This window comes from Melospiza georgiana, chromosome Z (genome assembly GCF_028018845.1).
Source record: "Melospiza georgiana isolate bMelGeo1 chromosome Z, bMelGeo1.pri, whole genome shotgun sequence".
Classification (NCBI taxonomy): Eukaryota; Metazoa; Chordata; class Aves; order Passeriformes; family Passerellidae; genus Melospiza; species Melospiza georgiana.
In genome coordinates this window covers 19,018,456-19,037,308 of record NC_080465.1, presented here as the reverse complement: position 1 = coordinate 19,037,308, position 18,853 = coordinate 19,018,456, and the positions used below count along the sequence as shown (strand labels likewise).

The 18,853-nt window shown below is 38.1% G+C and overlaps 1 protein-coding gene across 7 annotated transcripts in view; it reads left to right on the top strand.

Annotated features, from left to right (window-relative positions):
* The window catches only part of TDRD7 (tudor domain containing 7), a 46,718-nt gene extending 30,498 nt beyond the window's left edge, over nt 1–16,220 (top strand). For 6 of the 7 annotated variants that reach the window (XM_058043759.1, XM_058043756.1, XM_058043760.1 and 3 more), the window contains 11 exons: nt 2,960–3,540; nt 5,879–6,065; nt 7,622–7,733; nt 8,522–8,724; nt 8,869–9,003; nt 10,398–10,481; nt 10,644–10,778; nt 11,100–11,210; nt 12,645–13,135; nt 13,461–13,621; nt 15,748–16,220. In XM_058043759.1, the coding sequence (XP_057899742.1) occupies nt 2,960–3,540; nt 5,879–6,065; nt 7,622–7,733; nt 8,522–8,724; nt 8,869–9,003; nt 10,398–10,481; nt 10,644–10,778; nt 11,100–11,210; nt 12,645–13,135; nt 13,461–13,621; nt 15,748–15,968 (2,421 nt within the window). In that variant the 3' untranslated portion in view covers nt 15,969–16,220. The remainder of the gene's footprint in view (nt 1–2,959; nt 3,541–5,878; nt 6,066–7,621; nt 7,734–8,521; nt 8,725–8,868; nt 9,004–10,397; nt 10,482–10,643; nt 10,779–11,099; nt 11,211–12,644; nt 13,136–13,460; nt 13,622–15,747) is intronic. The other variant, XM_058043761.1, reaches the window with a different exon arrangement.
* Nucleotides 16,221–18,853: the final 2,633 nt, after the last annotated feature.

Genomic DNA, 18,853 nt, shown 5'->3' with positions numbered 1-18,853 from the left:
ACAGGTCACCAGTCTGATGTCACCCCATTCAATGACCCATGAGCCAGTTGCTCACCCGTCATGTGATGTGTTCACCCCGGTGTGTGCTGGATGTTTTGTCCAGAAGGATGCTGTGAGAGCCAGTATGGAAAGCTTTACTGGAACCCAAAAGGTTATATCCACTGGATCAGCTAGATGGGTTATCTGTCTTGTCATAAAATGAAATTAAGTTTGACAAGCAGGAGTTTATCCTTATGAACCTGTGCTGGCTGTGACTAATGACTACGTTGTCTTTCAGGTGTTTCTCAGTACCTCCCAGTATAATAATGTGCTTGCAGAGCTGGGGTGTCAGCCATACTAATGGGGAGTACCTTGAAGGTAAATCTGTAAGCTCAACAGGAAACTTGGTTGAGACATTTGTGCTTAAGAAAGGGTGTCTGTTTTGAAGTGCTGCTCATAAGTGGAGCCATTTGCTTGTTATGAGAAGTTTTTGTGGCCTTGAAGGTGATGTGATTCCTGGAGATGTCCTGTGCAGGGCCAGGATTTGGACTCAGTGATTCTTGTGGATTTCTTCTGACTCAGAATATTTTATGATTCTGTGATTCTAGTGATGTCAGCCTGTGCTTATTTATACTAAAGTGATCTGAAACAATTTACTGAAAATAGCATTTTGCTGTCTCTAAATGGTTTGCGCAGTTAGGATATACAGCCTCTTCAAAACTGAACTTCAGTGTCTAGAAAACCCCAGAGCTATTATTGGATTTAAGAGGCTTAAAGATCTCTGAGGATCTTCTCTCCTCAGTCTGCTGCTGGTCTACTGTGTAAGGGTTTATAGTCCTGTCAGCAAAAATTTATTCAGCTGTGTTGCAGCTCTATTTAAAGAGCACTAGCCAAGAGAAGGGATACATAAAGGTAGACCTTTGCATCCAGCTTCTTCCAGGATGAACTGCCATATAGTCCAACACAGCATTCTCAAACAAATTGTTGTCTTGATAATTAAGTATTTTCTGGATATAAAGGTTTTCCTTGGCTGGTCATGTAAATGAATTCCTCAGCCTTGTCCTTGAACACATGGGACATCCTTATCAATTCCTCTCCATCTAGGATACGATTATCTGTCAAAATGGCATGCTCTGATTTCTTTGTCTGTGTGACTTGATATACTTAGGTCTCCTTACCATGTATCAAAGCCTTTGCAAGGCTTTGATAAGTTTTTTGTTTGGTGCTATTTTTAACTGAACTCCTTTCTTCTCCTGTGGTGCAAGGGGCACTGTAAGATTCCTCATATGAGAGGGTACAAATATAGGTGCTCTCTGTCAGGAATCATGGAAGGCATCTCAGTCCTTCTAGGTTTTACTGCCAGACATGTTTATTGTCTCTTATATTAAGCTGACTAGCAGAGATGCCCAAGAACTTTGCTTTCTTATGTCTTATTCTTGCAGAAAATATTTATATTTTGGTTTTTCACTGATAGAGAATAATTTAGGCATGCTACCAAGAACGTGTGAGAGTTCTCTAACATGGTTAATATTTTTTTTTATATCTATGAAAATTATTTTCTTTGTGTCATGCTCGTGTTCATGGAAGTTGACTAAGGCCTCTTCCCAGTAACCTTTTCACAGATTGTTTTGGTGCCAGCTTAGACAGTGTAATGCAGAGCAAGTGTAGAGAAATGCACTTATATAGTTCATTTCCTGACTCTTAATTCAGACCATGTGGCAATTTGGGCTAAGTGTGATGTGATATACATGGGACAAAATACATTATTCTAGACACAGCAAAGGCCATTTGGTTATTTTTCAGTAATAATTGTAACTCAGTATTTGTTTCTTGCTAATGTTGTCTTGATAATGAGTGATATGTGTTATTCTTTTTCTGTAAGAAAATACCTGGAGTTTTGTTCATTATGCTTTGATTGTATGTTGCTAGAACAGAGCTGCGAATAATTAGTTGGGCAAGGTTTATAAAGTTCTGATGGGTGTGGACAAAAATAGGGTGGAGGTGAATGCTACCCCTGAGTAGTAGCAAGTAATTCAGCTGCTCCATGTTTTTTCATTGATGTGCTTTTGAAAATTACTTTGATTAGAGTTGTTTCCTCTGACAAAGGAACTCCAAAGTGGAGCTACATAAACCTTGTTTTGTAACTTTCTTTGTTTTTTTTGCTTTGGGACCAATGCGAAAGCACTAAGACCTTTTGTTATCTCAATTTTACATAGACTCCTGCTAAGGTATGGTTAGATCAATCTAGGTTGAAACTGTGAAACTGCAAAGCTTTAGGAAGCAGAATTTTATTGTGAGTTTGTGGCTACGGTTCTCAAACAGTACTTTCAATGTTGTGACTCTGTGATGAGCTTATAGCAAAGGGTGGATATGTAGGGACTGGCAAAATACCTGGTTCTGAAGGAAGCTGGGGCCATGATTTAAAAGGGTCTAATCAATTTTGTTATGAAATTTATTACAAAGCAGAAATTTCTTCCTTGATTTCAGAACTTTTGTAAAGAAAACTAATTCTCTGAGCATGACAGCAGATAGCCTGCCTGACAGCACTGCCTGGCAAGTGTCCTCTTGTTTCTGAGTATAGAGTCAAATCTTCTTTCCCTCAGAAAACTGAGAGATACTTTTGCTTATGATCTGCTTGCCTGTGGGGAAGGTTCACATGGAAATGATGTAAATTTGTGAAGGGTGTCACCATCTCTTGGTCCTGCTAGGAGGAAAGAGAGACTTTGGAAGCAAGTCCCAGTTGTATTGCATAGATAGATGTTTGCCTACTACTGATGTACTCATATGTGTTTGGAAGCCTTCAAAACAGAGGAGGAAACATTACAGGAAATGCTAACCTGTAGTAACTGCCTCAAGCTTAGCTCCCTGTGGATGTTCTCTTCAAAGTCTGTATGAAATGCATATTATAAAAGTGTAGTTGACAAAACAATTTAGTGTTACAAATGCAATTGATTATTGATTCTCTTTGTTGTTTTCCAAGGTGGAGAAAATACACAGAGGTGATCCAATAGATGGATTTGTTTATCCTGCTAAGAAAATACCACCAGCAGCAAAAAGCGATGCTGAGCAAGAAAAGGCATCTCAGAATGTTACTTCACCAAAAGCAGACCCTTTGTTAAAGCCAAATATGGAGACCACACCTGCATCACTCAGTAGCGACTTCAAAGCAAAAGTTGTTGGCATCTTGCTGAAGTATTCCAATGGTCTTTGGGCTCATGCACTTCCCAAAGTGTACCAAGAAACTTACCAAGTAAAATTCCCAGAAGACATTCTAAATAATCTAGAGTTGCTGGCAGATGTATGTGTTGTGGACTACGTATCTGAAGTCCCCAGAAAGGCGATCCTCTATGCTAAACCCCAGAAATGCATTGATGAAAATCTGAATGTCACTGAGAAAGTCAAGAGGCATGATAGTGTGAAGGCCACAGCTGAACAGCAGTATGAAGAATCCAAGGACCAGTACCTAGAAAACATAACTGTTCCTTCTCTAATTATTCCATCAGAAGGATCTGTGTCCATCATGGTGTTAGAATTGAAAAACACTAATGAGGTCCTAATTAGGCAAGTTTATATTTTGGAATCTTCCTTTTTTGCTTTATTTATAAATCCACATGTTCATATTGTGCAGGTTGCCAGAAAAAAATAGATGAACAGGAGGTTTCAGGATTTTATTATTTACTTATTTTGCTAATGAAAACTTTAAATCCTTTTGTTTGTGTGTTTAAATGGAAATTTTCTGAAACTTTTTCTGTCGTGAATCAATCACTTTTATCATTAGCTTTAATGTGTCTGAGAATCAAGGCAGATAGGCAGATTTGACTTGCAATTGGAAGATTTTATAAAATAATCCCACTATAACACAAAATAGTATTCTGATATTACTGTTGTGCTTATTAAAATACTTTTTGCTTATATACCTTACACTAACTAGGCATGACTTGAGTGCACTCAGATTCTACTTATGGAAAGATGAACATTCATCCAGCAAAAAACTACTAGTGTTTCTTGATTTGGTTCCTAATCAGCCTGGTCTAAGGGGACAGTGTAAGAGGTGGATTGTTACATTATATCTGTTACTAACAGCCTGCTGTGCACATGTGACTTAGCTCTACAAAACGTTTCTGTGCACCTTTTAGTTCTGGCATCATTTTTAACTTACTGTCCATGTGGAGTAATGGTTCTTAGCTTTCTAGTCTGTTGTTTTAAGGGTGTTTCCCCTAAGTATTTCAGATTAATACTTTGAGTACTGTGGATTAAAATACCATATGACATTGAGCTGAGGATGGTTATGTAAAAATTCCTCTAGTAAGCAGCTGTTCCCAAATTTGAGCCATGTTTCTTGGACAGTATTGAAGTTTCTCATTTTGTCAGCTCTGTGTAGGTACATGATGATAATTAGTGTTTTCTTGGTCCTAGTTACAAAAATTACTACTCAGGGTTATCCATGTACTTCATGGGCAGGGCCATTTATGATGAAACTAGCCCTGAAGGGATTAGGGTCTTTTGCCATGACAAGAAAATTTTCATGTAGACATATAGAGAGGAAACAGCGCATGCGCTCTTCTTTTCTCACATGTCCTACCAGCCTCTCTGCTGACCTACACAAGAACTATGTGGCTGGTGTTGGTTGATGTTGATTTTTGTAGGATCAATAAAATCAAGATTCCTAACTCAATCTCAGGGATGGAGCAATATCTCTTTACTTTCTTGGTATGTGGCTAAGCTTTTTGTCTGAAACCTTTCACTTGCAGTACAAATGAAGGCAATGCTGAAAGGTGCTGGTTTTGATGCTGTTTCTGTTTTGAGACATGGATCAATTCTCAAAGAATTGTAATGTAGTCATGATAGAGAGATAGATAAAAACACTCCTAGATATTTGCTAGACATTCACAGCAGGGTGTTTGAAGGAAGAGATGATACACTAGGTACTGCAGTTGAACTCTTAAAAGAAATAATTAATAAAATAGGGAGTGAAGCAGGAAATTCTGAAAGATTCTTCTGCTTTCAGTTGAGTTACTCTGACTGTCTGTTAGGTGTCTTTATGAAACAAATGTTCAAGAAACTTTTGAGTCACGCATGCGTGACTGTCATCCCTCTTTATCTCCATTACGAAGTAGATGAATGCTTGCACAGAAACAAAAAGGCTGTTTCTAGGAAAATCAGAGTTCCCTGGAATGTGGTCAGATTTAACATAATGTTTGTAACAGAGTTATGATACCATGTTGCATTACACTATCTGCATATAATCTAAATTATATGGTAGAATTTAGTAGAATCATGATCTTTATGAACAAGCTGAAACAGTAGCTAGTAATACAAATTTGTGGGTAGGTTTTCCTTTTGTCTGCTCTAATCTGATTTGTTTCTGAAGCATTCAGAACTTCCCATTTAGATTTTTCAGAAAGTTTATATACTTGATTTAAGAAGACCTGTGTAGCACAAACAGCATTAATATGAACATTTGGTCAGCAGCCAAATACCAAGATAAAACTGTTGTATGAGAGAAAACAGCACTTGGTTTAACAGCTAATTTTTAAAGACACTTTAGATGCATTAGTTTAGATCAAATGTACTGAAAACCAGATTGAGATGGTGTTTGTTAGTGACAGGGTAACTTTTTTGTCCTAAAAAGCTAAGAGTTTGGACATGAATGTCTTAGAAAATGTATATAATTTATTCATAAACACATGTAAATGTTCTTATGTTTTTATTCAGCTTTTTTGAAGTTGCATCCCAACTCTTGTTGTTTTTTTGTTTTGTTTTGTTTTGTTTTGTTTTTTGATTTTTTGTTTTGTTTTTGGTTTTTTTTGTTGTTGTTGTTTTGTGGTGGTTTTTTTTGTTTGTTTTGTTTTGTTTGTTTTGTTTTGTTTTTGGGAGATTTTTTTATAAAATATTGTAGGTATGTGGGCAAAGAGTATTCTTCTGCCCAGGAACAAATGGAAGATGAAATGAAAGCGTACTACAATCAGACCAGTACAGTGTCATCAGCTCAGTCTCTGAGTGTTGGGCAGCTTGTTGCAGTACATGCTGAAGAAGATGCCTGGTTGCGTGCACGGATAATTTCTCTGGAGGACAACAGAGTAAAGGCAAGTAATAACCTCCTCTGGCACTTGGTGAAAGAATTGAGACAAGCTTGTTTTTTAGATACACAGTCAAGTCTTAAATATGCTGCATTAGTACTTTCTATTCTTGCCCCGAAGTGCTTCTATTTTCAGGTATATGAGAAATTAAGACCTTGTAGAAGTTATATGATCGACAAAATTAAATGGTCTTTCAGGTTTTTCTCCATGAATAGTTTGACTTCGGGAGTTTTGTTTTTGATTTTAAAAGGAACTAGGCCCTATAGAGCACTTTGGTACTGAAAATGTACCTTGGTAAGAGGAATGGTTTGAGAGAAACATAGGAAGAGGAAGGGAAAGACAACATTCATTTGCTCCTAGATCTTGCTCGAAGTCTTGTACTGAAGTATCTCTAATATGCACTAAATAGCAAAAAAAAAAACTAACCAAAAACAGAGTATACTTTCCCCTTCCAGGAAAATCAGGTGTTTTGGGAGTTATGTCTTATGTATTTTAGTTAAACTCCATTCACATTATTTAACTCCTCCGTTAAAAAATTTTCCTGTGCTGAACAGACTTTTCTTGCCATCTGCAGTGAAGTTAGAACGTATATTAGAAGGATAAAAAAAAGTTTAATACTGCTCAGTTATTTCTTGTCTAATCAGTATTAATGATACATCTTTAACGTTTTTGTTTCTTTCCCCAGCCCTGCTTAACATACTTTTAAAGTTGAACCATTTTATAAATACTGAAATAACACATGTATTAGAACTGAGTTTTTTCTGAAAGTTAGTATGAAACCCTTCGGCTGTGAATTGGAGTTGGATGTCAAAACTTGGTCTTCTGAAAGAGAGGTCTTGTTGGGTTTAGAGAAGTGGCAAGAAAATTAGCGGCATGCTTGTTTCCAATTTCTCCCTAGTCAGAGCTATCAGTCCAGAGAAGGCTGCTGCTTTATTGCAGCTTTTGCTGATTTTCCTTTGTCACAGTGTTTAGACCTCCTTTTTAATATTTGCTTTGGAAATATTTTGCAAGATAGAGTTTCAGAAAAAAGTTCTAGGAAGTCCCATCAAAGCCTTCCTTCTGTAACTTCAGCTCCAGTTATTTGCTGCCAGTAGTAGTTTCCGTTCTAGTTTCCTGCATTGACTGTGGTATTTGTATCAAAGTAACAACAAGTTTAAATCAAAATTATTCTCTTAATGCTGTAAAAACAGTAGGCAAAACTTAAAATGGCACCTTAAGTAGTATTTGACTTTTGAACACTTTCAAAAGTTTGTGAGTAAAATTTGTGACTTCATTACCTTTCTTCACATAGTTTGAGATAGTATATGCTGAATTCTTGCAGCAAAGTTCCTGTTTGAAGTTCAGATTCTGCAGAACAGTTGGAGTGGATGTTATTATATACATCTTGAGAAGGAGGCTTTCCCTGAAAACATGAAATTAACGGTACTAAACTGGCAAAAAGTAATTTGTCTGTGGTTGTATTAGAGAATGTGGCGACCAAATACAGTCTCCCTAGACTCAAGGAAACATACTTACAATTATATTCATGATCTTGTGCTTTTAATTCCCTTTTCACTTCTCAGGTATACTATGTTGATCATGGCTTCAGTGAATTTGTTGAAAGCAACAGTGTGTGCAGACTACAGAAACAATTCAGATCACTTCCTTTTCAAGCTGCAAAATGTAAACTGGCAGGTAAGAGAAAGTCAGTGCTGACTGCACACATGCTTACTGTTGGCACAGCTTATGTATTGAAGCCTCTGTGAGTCTGGGAGTTCTGATCCTTTTTTGTAATCGTTCTATATGTGTTTGATAGATTTTGTTCAGCTCAGCTAGTCTAAGCAGACATGGGTATGCATGGAAAGAGGGAAAAGAAAGGAAGAAAGGATGTGAAGAAGAATTTTACAGAGAATCCTTGATATTAGAAGATGATTTTATCCTGTACCTCTGTAATGGAGCCTAATTGTTTCTGCACTTAACATGGATGTCTTTATCCCTTTAATATACATGAGGCTAAAGAAATAAAAGGGAACGTTTGAAGTAAAGGAAACGTGTTGTGTCAAGCAATGTGCACTAGCACATTTCTTTCCATAAATGGAGTTGTGGCCAAATTAGGCAATATTTCTAAATATTTGCCTGTTTAATTATTCTGAAGTGATCCTAGTGCTATTGGAAAGGTAAATTTATTTACCTTTCTAAAACTAGTAGGCCTTTCTAACTTTTTTAAAATATTAAAGTTTAAATATGTGAAATTGCTGTGAATGAGCTTGTCTTATTTTTCGTTGGTTGATTTTTTAATACTTGACACGTTTTCCATTTTTTTCTACACATTTGCCTCAACTCTTTCTGAAAAGGGTCTTTTTCTTTTCTATTCTGCCTCCAAAGGTGGCTTTCTTTGATAAAAAGCTAGAAATTAAGTAGATTGCAAGTAGGAAGGGTGCTGTAAAACTTTGGTAAACAAAAAGGTCTGGTGTGTCTTGCAGGACTGGAAGCCTTCTGTGATGATCCTGTCCTAGTAAAGGCTGTGGAATCACAGACATGTTTCAAGATATTTGCTGTGGAAATACTGGAAAAGAGTGATACTCCTCTTCTTGTTCTCTATGACACTTCTGGAGAAGATGATATCAACATCAATGCTACTTGTCTGAAGGCATTGTATGACAAGTCCCTTGAACTGCACCTACAGGTACCATTGTCCTGTTTCCTCCTTAATTATTAAAAATCATTGACTGTTGAGGTCTTATATGGACAAAAAACAGTAGTCAGAAATTTGCTAAATTTTGTGGGTGGTTTTTTTTTTCCCTTTCTTGTCACACTCTTACTGTTGCAGGCAGATACACTATATACCAATGTCATAGTAACCAGTGTTTCCTCTGATGGGAGCCTGTATTGTCAAGTGCCATCCAAAGGCTTGTCTAGACTTTCTGAAATATTGCAGAAACTAGAAGACTACTTTATTTACAAGGTAAGTTCCACGGTAAGGGAAGTGGTAAAGTCATGCAGCATTTCTCCAGAGAGTACCGATAATTTTCCTTGCACATAAGTTCAAGTTTCTGTGGTAGCCATAGACTATTCAAAAAGGCTAAAAGTTCTCTTTCTAGTTTGGGGTTTTCTGGGGTGCACCTTTCAGTGTGAAAAGTGTCTTTTGATGCTTTCTTTTCAACGTCAAAGTGATGTATAGGGGACTTTTTGAAAAGTCTTAAGTTGCTTTGAAATAGGCACGTGATGGCGAAGTCACCATGGCAAAGATGTTCCACCACGTTTACAGATTCGTGCAGCATCCTTACTAGTCTCAAGGGAATTTAGGTCAAAGAGAAAAAATCTTACGAGGATCTAATTTGTAAGAATTAGGATAATCAATTTTGTAGTTCTGCTGAGCCTGACAAAATCAAATCATACAAAGCATATCGTGTTGGAACTGCTGCTTGTGAAACTATGCTGTCAAAGTGTTTGAGGTGTAGAAGTTAAGCTTTAGACCTGTTGTCACAACCACCTGCTACTATTTTATACTGAACGCATTTCATTTATCAGGATTCAGTTTCAAGCAAGCTAAACACTGAAAGAAAGTGTAGAAATATTTTGCTAAAGTTGCTAAAGTTTAGCAGCACAAGTTGCTAAAAGTTGCTAAAATATTTAGCAACACAAAGTCACTAAGGAAGGCAGCCATATAGGTGTTTCAAGAGTTGGTGTTCTTGGGAGAGAGTGGTTGTTATTTTCTTGCTGCTATCAGAGAAAGAGATTGTTCTTCAGCTTCTTTTAATACCAGGCTTTGCAGCTTATCTGGAGTATTTTAACTCATTTTGCCCAAGAATTTAAACCTAGTAATATGTTGATTGTTCTTCAAATGTAGTTTCCCTACTTTTTTATAGTGTAGCTGTTTTCTTGTTTTGTTATTTAGGATTATCATGGTGCCTGTCACCCCTATGAGACTTCCATTTGAGTTAGCAGTAAATTTGGTTTGTTATATGTCTCAAGAAATTGTATGTTCTAGAATATAAGCTAGGAGCTTCTTCACTTGAGCTTGTCTCTCATAGCTCTTAACTGCTCTCACTTTTCAAGTCAAGTAATTGCTGGTGATTTCCTAGTCTGTTTCCAAATGTGGCTTTTTACCCTGTCACTTCATGTTCTCCCAATTTCCCTGTAAGATACAGAGTTTGGGATTAAAAGGTCTACCAAGTGGGGAAGCTTAAAGCAATGTGATAAGAAGTGTTTCTAAAGTCAGAAAGATACTTTTTGTTTGAAACAGAGCTTTTGCTTCTTCTCAGTACTGTTTATGCCATGTGTTGCTTTTGAAATGGTTAACTGAGTGCCAGATAATAATAGCTCTGTGCTTTTTGACTCCTGTTTTTGTATTTGCAGCAGACATCTGAGTTCAATGTATTGCTACCTTTCTGTGGCAAAATCTGCTTGTTTCCTTCCAAAGGAAAATTGGCACGTGTAGAGGTAAGAAGTATTCAAAAAGCAGCTAGAATTTGCCCACATAGAAATGTCTCTTCTTTTTGTTCAACTCGCTCTGAATGTTTAGTTTCCATGAAATATTCTATTATGTGTGTGTCACTGTTGGTTTTTTAACCTCAAAATTGTGCTCTTGCTTTCTTCTTTCAGATAAAAATTATTCACACTAGACGGGCACTTGATGTGCAATTTATGGATAGTGGAACAGTTGCAACTGTAAAAGTATCAGAGCTCAAAGAAATCCCACCACAATTCCTGAGAGAAGTAATAGCAATACCTCCTCAGGTATGAAGACATGTTAAGGTTAACCTGTATTCAAGCTCTTGGCAGTGTTAGTAGTGCTGCTACTTCAAGGTTTATGTACGGAAATTCTGTTTCGTTTCACAGCATTCACCATTGCAATGTATTGTATTGTGCATCTTCACCTGAAATAAATTGCAGTGTAGCCCTGTGAGTTGGTGGGTGTTGTGTATGTGTCGTGGTACTGGATTTGCGTTTTGCTCTTTCTGTTTGTCATGCATGATTGACTCTGTCAGCATTATTCTCTGAATTGGACCAGCTTTCATATTACTAAATTATACCTTGTACACTCAATTCTGTTGTTAGGCTTTGAAGTGCTGTCTGGCAGATCTGCCTCCTAATACTGGCATGTGGACTCCAGATGCTGTACTGTGGCTGAGAGATGCTGTAATAAATTGTCCTGAATTTAGCATGAAGGTAAGTAGTCAAAATGCCTATGAGACCTGAACTCACATTGGCATTAGGAAAGAGCATTGAAAGAACAACTTCAAAAGCTTAACAGCCCATCAAATTGGTTTTTGTTACAGAAGTGTAGAAGTTTGTATCCAGCTGAAGGACATAAATTCTATACAAAGTTCTTTTCTTAGTAAATTTGTTATAAAATTTACTTGCTTAGGCCTGTTAGAATCTTGTCCTTTCCCCTCTGCTGTGAATTTAGCAATTTTCACAGCAGTTGTTCGTTTGTTGGACTGTCCAAGTCCAAATATGCAGCTAGAGTTATTTTGCCACTGATAAGAAAGAAACGTAGTTGTCATGTTTCAGCACATAGAAATACACAACTTCTCAGTTAATCTTGAATTACTTTTATGCCTCTTGTGAGCAAAACTTTTTCTCCTTCTAGTCTTTTTGAAAGCAGTTTTACTTTTTATTTGCTTTTTCTAATTGACTTTGTTTTAGTATATGCTTTATATAGTTAGAATTTCTCTTATCTTTGATATAAAATTGTTTGCATTTGCAATTTTCACTTAGTTTAACTTACTGAAAATACCCTTATAAATTAAATCTATTATAACTACAGACTAAACAAAGATAATTTCTTTGTAACCTTTTGATTCCAGCTGCTGTCAGACACTTTGAAAAAGTGTTTTATAGCTTTCCATAACCTTCTTGCTTGCTTTAGTCTAGACCTCTGCTCTGAGATACACACCTGTTGCACCTGACTTTTCTAGACATCCTCTTCCAAAAGAGCTTGAATTTGGTGCTCATTTTTGCTGTGTTAAATAATAGAGAGCAGATTCATGCTTTAATTGCAGAAAGTTTTTATTCCTGGCTAGGAACATTAGCAGAAGCATCTTTAAAAGAATGTTGCGTACTTTGTCAAGTTAAAATTTAAGTGCTTTACTATTAATAATGTTAGCATATCTGATGGTAAATAGGAAGTATTTTTATGTCAGTGCTTGAAAATTACATGCGAGAGAAACCTAGAAGATATTTTTTCTTTTTTTTTTCATCTAATTAAGCAGGCCTCATTTCCCATAATGACTGGAGGATAGCTTAAAGGATTAGGTGTTATTATTTAATAAGTTGTTTAGATCTGTGTGGACACTGGCTACTGTTCTTCTGGAAGCAAGAATTCTACACACAGTACTGTGATTGAACCTGTTGGATGGAACAAAATTCAAGTTTTGTGTTTGCTTTAAGTTAGTGGAACTGCTGCAGGTGTTTTTTGTCTTTTCATCTGCTGTGAAAAGCTTATTAGCCCCAACTTCTTTCATATCTTTGGGAGAACACTGAAACTGTTTCTGTATGTAAGTGCAATGAACTGTTGCTGCTTTACAAAAGTTCTGTACAAAATTAGATGTGCCTTTAATAGTTACTAACTGGTTGTTAAACGATATTTTGTGTTCCAAGGTGATTAAACAGGATGCTTCAAAAGGAATTGCACACATCTACTTGTTTGCTCCAGAGAATTTCCCAGACATGGATCGTAGCATCAATAGGCAGATCAAAAATGCAGACTTGTGGAAGCATCAAAAAGATGTTTTCTTGAGTGTGGCTCCCAGTGGGACTGGCTTCACAAAAGCTGTAGGTGATGCTGTTCCAGCTCTACAGTTACCTAGTGGGAAGCTGGAGAAGAGTTTCCCTGATTCAGGCAGAGAGTCCGGCATTGCAGTGTCCAGCGTGGAGATGCCGCCCCCTCTACCCTTGCCAAAGCCTGGTGACCTCATGGATATCTACGTCTCGGTGGCCTGCCATCCCGGTCATTTCGTTGTCCAGCCTTGGAATGAGCTAAACAACCTGTATGCCCTAATGGAAGAAATGATCTTATACTACAGCAGGGCAGAAGAGAAACCTGTGACCATTGAAAAAAATAAGCTGTATGCAGCTAAAATTGGAGATGAGTAAGTAGATACTTAAATTACTTGAAATCTTTGAAAGCAAGCTTAACTCTGCTAAACTAGGCAAGCCTAGCTTTGCTTAGTCTGCATTGTTAACAGCATAGCAGATGTCCAATGATATCTGAGAGATTAAGAGAGTAAATGAGATTGCAGTCTCATCATGCTTCCAGATTGTAGCTGGGATAGTTGGTATTATTCAGCTAAATCCAGGTTTGGGAAGCCTGAGGCATGTTGGTCAAGACTTTTTGGTTGTGCATTGTTTTTCTGGTGCTTTGACAGTGTGTGAATATGAATTCAAATGGTCTGTTCTTGTTCTTCCCCCTTTTAGGTGGTACAGGGTCATAATAAAAGGGATTCTTAGAAATGGTTTTTTGTCAGTGTATGAGCTGGACTATGGCAAACATGAATTTGTCAGTGTTGGGAAAGTACAGCCACTCCTGGATACATTCAGAAGACTGCCTTTCCAAGCTATCACGGCTCAGCTTGCAGGTAGGTGTCAAGCATTTGCAATTGTTTTTGTTAAAGTCTTACATCAGTGGGCGTATGAGGTGAACAGAAATGTTAAATGGAAAAAAGTCAAAGGTTATGTAATTGAGGTTTTTCTACATGTTTATGTCCTGCTTTTTTTCTTGGCATAGGCAGTGATGATTCTGTTTAATTATTTTTGTTTGTTTAATTTAATGCAGCACTTTAAGATACCATCTTTGAGAATGGAGACTCTTTAAACTTTCCCAGCAGCTACTTTTCATGGTCATAAAATTTATAATTTGATGCGTGTGATATCTACTATGCAAAAGACATGGGGAAATAAAAACTTAATGTTTTTTTGATCCTTTAACACAGCCAATTACCAAGTGTGAAAGTTATGATGTGACTGTTGGTAAGAACCTAATGTTCTGATTATCATAGTTTACATAAAGTTAGGAACCTAGATGTTGAATTTCTAGAGGATTTTATATATATATATATCTTGACCCTATTGTAGTTCCAGTGCTGACTTGGAATCCAGATTTGCCTGAAATATATTGGTTTTCTCAAACAAGCAAAGATCTCCATGAGGGGACAGAGCTTTCAATAAGCTTACATACAAAAATTTCCTTGAGAGTATGGCACATAGAGAGTGTACATGCATCTGAGAGAATTTCAAAAATAAAAATTGATCTCTCCTTGCTGACTTTTCTTTCATTTCAAAATTTTTCCTTCAGTTCTGTGTTGTCTTGGGATGTATACGTCTCATCTTAGTCATGCTGCTTGCTGATGCTGTTTGGTCAGCACTGCTCTAGATTTCAGTCACAGAATATGCTTGTTGGAAGTGACAGGTGACAGAGTTAGTGTCCTGTGCCTTCTGTGGATTTGCTTTCCTGCATAGCCTCAGTGTGACCTCGGGGGTTGTTTTAAACTAGTGATGTGTGGTGGATGTGCTACCGACAGGCTGGGGTCCTCGGTGTGCAGTGCTGTGATGTGGCTGATTTCTAGCTGGGTCTTCTGGAGGATCCAGCCCAGCAAGCCTGCAAGTCATCCACTTTTCCTGCTTCACTGAGTCTCCCAAGTAGCTAGCTAAATTGCCTCTGAGATTCTTCATATTGTCAAAGCAGGCCAGCTGAGCCTGGAAGATCAGTAACTATTGTCCTGCTATTCCTCCACTTTTTTCTCTCTGCTTTTGTGTCTTATGCCTCTTAGTCACTAATCTGTTTCTTTGTAAAGTCCCATTTGCTTTTCCATTTGCATAAAGCTTTCATAGCATTAGTTACTCTTCCTTAAGTGTTGATTAACTATTGACTTTTAATTCCTTTTGCAATCTGCAGGCAGCTGTGTTCCTGTGTTGTCCTGTCAGTGGCAAGCTGCTGCTAATAATAAAAGCAAAGTATTGTCATTTTGCTGTTCTGCTTGTGTTATCCATCAAGTGGCTCTTGGGTATTCCACCATGATATTTGAGCCCATGTGTCTAGATGCTGTACACCAGCAGTGGTCTGGGCAACTGAATCCCAAGTCTGCAGGAGCTGCTTATTTCTAGGTGGATTGCAGCCATATTCCAAAAACTGTTTAGGTTCCAGCAGACTTGACTTTGTGGGATACCACTCTGAAAAAAGTAAGAACAATTGTGAAGCATTTAGGCATAATTTCTCTTTGTTTCTGCCCCCTATATGTCTTGTTTGGGACTTGAAGGTTTGGCAGGTGTTTTGGTAACTGATGCTGCTTTGAGATGAAGAAAATCTAAAGCAAGGCCAATGGGACAAGTAATGTCAGCACCCTCAGGCTGAAAATAAAGGAAGTTTGTTTTGAAAGGATCTTTAGTTTCCTTTTTGTCATGGTTCCTGATAAGCCCTGGTCATGCAAGGCCAATATTCTCTGAATTCCTCAGTGAGTCAGTGCATCTGCCTTTCACTTCTGCAAACACATCATTATCTTTAAACTTCAAGAAAAAGTAAATGTAATAATTAAGCTTGTTGGCGTGGGAGATGAGTGAGCTTGTGGTTTTTTTTCCTAGATTTAAGTTGCATGCATTAGCACTTTAAAAACTGTTTTCTCAAGTATTTAAACTCACACCACTTCTTTTAAACTTAGATTGTTCTAGTCTATAAATGACCTTCCGTTTTGCTTTATGTTTGTTCTAGGAGTGAAAAACCAGCAGTGGTCAGAAGAGGCATCAATAGTGTTTCGGAATCTGGTAGAGAAGAAACCTTTTGTGGCACAGATACAGGCAGTTAATGACAGCACTAACTCTTGGGATCGAAAAATAGTGACTTTTCTTGTGGACACATCTCTTCCACATATTGATACATGGATTCATGATTTTGTGTCTCAGAGTCTTGTGGAATTTTCAAAGGGTGATTAATCATCACTTCTGCAATGTAGCAGCTTAGCAATAAAATGAGTAACAGGCTTTGAAGAGAAGTATAACTACTACATGGCCTTGAAGACATAATGGGGATAAAATTGAAAAATCTGTGTTTGTTTAACAAGTTTGGATTCTGTTGACTTCAGTTGACTTTCTGAAAATTTTCACGTTGTTTACTATTGTAATGCTAGACTATTTGAGTTAAATTATTTTAAAAGTTATTTATCAATAAAACAATGTTCAATTGTGTTCTTGTGATCATTCCCTAATTTTGGAGGGATTTTTATCTCATAGCTATTACTCAGTCATTACAGGGTAGTCCTTCCTTTAACAAGTGTTTTATATTTCTGAATTTATTGTCAGAGACGTGCATTATTGTTGAGTTTTTCCTTTTTCCTTAGCTTGGTAAGCTTTGAATAGTGCCTTGTTTGGCATACTGCATTTGTGGGGTGAAACATTCACAGACAGCTGTTCACTTTGTGTACTTACTGCTCTGTTTGCTGTTCTTAGCAGTGATACCACTTTCCTGAATTCTCTGCTCCCCTCCTCACCCCACCTCTTTGACCAGCTGCTAAATTCAAAGCATCCTTTCCTTCATTTTTTGATGGCTTGATTTCATGTATGCTTCTGAGACTCTTCAGAGGACTTCTGCTTCCTGGGGACAGGAGAAACCAGTGTCCTGTAAGCACACAGATGGATGCTTGGAGTCCTTGGAACACAGTATTTTCAGCCTACTTTAGAACCTGCTTTATTTTTGGTCTTAGAAATATTTAGAGGAGGTGTAGACATGATTATATTTCATAGTCTGCTGTCTCAATTTAAATTTGCTTGTCCCTCGAGATTGTTAAACACAATATTAAAGCTTTACACGAGGAATGCCAGAAATGGGATTTTTTTCTGCTGTGCACAGCTGTGTAGTATTTCTAGTAGGACACAAGCCAAGCTAAGAAATTCTGCTATAAGGCTGTTTGCAGAAGTACAGGAGATTGGACAGAAAGGGAAACAAGACTGAAAGGTTCCATGCATGTGTAATAGTAGGGTGGGAGAGAGAAAATGCATGCAAATAGTCTGAGCAACCAAGCTGTTTCAGCATGTAGGACTTATATTTGCGCTCCTTAGTCCAATTCTGGTGGTGGTCTGGAGAAGGTCTGGGCTAAGCAGCAAGGAGTCCTCTGGGAAGTCTGGTGCATGTTTCTCTGTCTGGATGTATGCTGGGTGTAGCTGAGCCCTTACAGGGCAGTGACAAACCAGCAAACTGCTACTCTAATGCAAATTGCTACTTAACATGGTCCTCTCCATGTTTAAGTGTGCTGAGGCTGACACTTCTAAGTGCACTTCAGAGAGGTAGTATTAACAATGAAGATAGTAATTAGTTTTCCATATTAATCAACTTCTTCAGCTGCCATGGCAGAGAAGGTGAAGAATGCAAGTAGAGGAAACCATGTGGTGATGAGCTACTGTAAGATAAACTTGAATGCAAATCTCCCTCTGTTTAGGATGAGTTCTGAGTTGGAAAATTTCAATTATGTAGGACAACAGAATGAGAAGCACTCCCCTGAGCTCCTGAAGAGAGATTTCCTATGTAAGACCATATCTCACCTTCCCAGTTGTGAAGTCTAATGGCTACAAGCCATTTTTATGGCAATAGAGCATTTTGCTGGAACTATTTTAGTTTCAGGGGAAATACCTGGGCTGTATTTGTATCCGTTAAGGCTTTTGAGGATCTGCTCTTTGTCAGAAGTTTATTTCCACCTCTGTACTGATGAGGCACTTTGTGACTCCTCACTTGCAGTATTAGAGGACACATCCTGGCAGATTTTCAAGAGACCGAAGATGATTCCAAACTTGTCTGCCCCTTCTGAAATATGCCTTACCCTTTCCTTGGTTGTTGGTGGCTAAAAAGCCCAGGTCAAAGCAAGGACACAGTCCTACAGTCCCATGCATTTGTGCAGCTCAGTGCTGGAGTTCCCAGAGGCTGCTTTGTGTGTTAGTAAAACAAACTGCAGTCTTAACTGATCAGCAAACCCTCGGGCACCGCTGTTCACCTGGTGAATTGTTTTGTGCATGCACAGAGCGTACACCCAACCCAAAGTTATGACACTCTGAATTCCGTTCATATGCTGTATCCTGAGGGGCTGCACTGACGTGTCTCTCCATCTTCATTCCCAGGATACAGTACCACCACTGCCTTCAGCAGCCCCACTACTAATCCATTACAATACAGGTACTACTGCTCTCTCCTTGTGCAGAACTATGATTTTACACCTGCTTGTAGTATTGCTCTCTTACCCCATGTAAGATCCTGTCAGACATTTGCTAATTGACCTGCTAGTGCTCTTTGACACATTGCATGCTCTGCTTTCAAGAATATACAGAGCATGTTGGGCACACACAGTATTGAACAGTTCGAGATTGCTGAGTTTCCAAGCCATGAAATAGCATAATAATTAGTTAGCCTGCTGTCCCCAGGAGGTACTAGACACACCTGCTCTGTGGAAGGTGCCGATGCACACAGAATGCTGCGCGGTTCTTCAGTTTTTCAGCAGTCAGTGTTGCGGGTGGTTGTGAATGGTTTTTCTGCTTTCATGAATGCATGGCACTTGACTAGGGCTGCATCCACAGCCAGTGTCTAAATCAAGAGGTGGTGGAGTTACTTTCCATTCTGACAGCTATTAGAAAGGCTTCCACTGGAACCCTCCATGCAGTTCTGGGCACTGTCCTCCAGGAAAGATGTGGATTAATCACAGAGAATCCAGATGAAAGCAACAACATCTAGAAAGTCTGGTTTAAATAGTAGGATTTGCAGTTTGTCTGGATGGAAGAAGGCTAAGGAGGAGAACACTTCAGAAAGTTTTCACTGATAAGTATTTTTATGTGTAGAT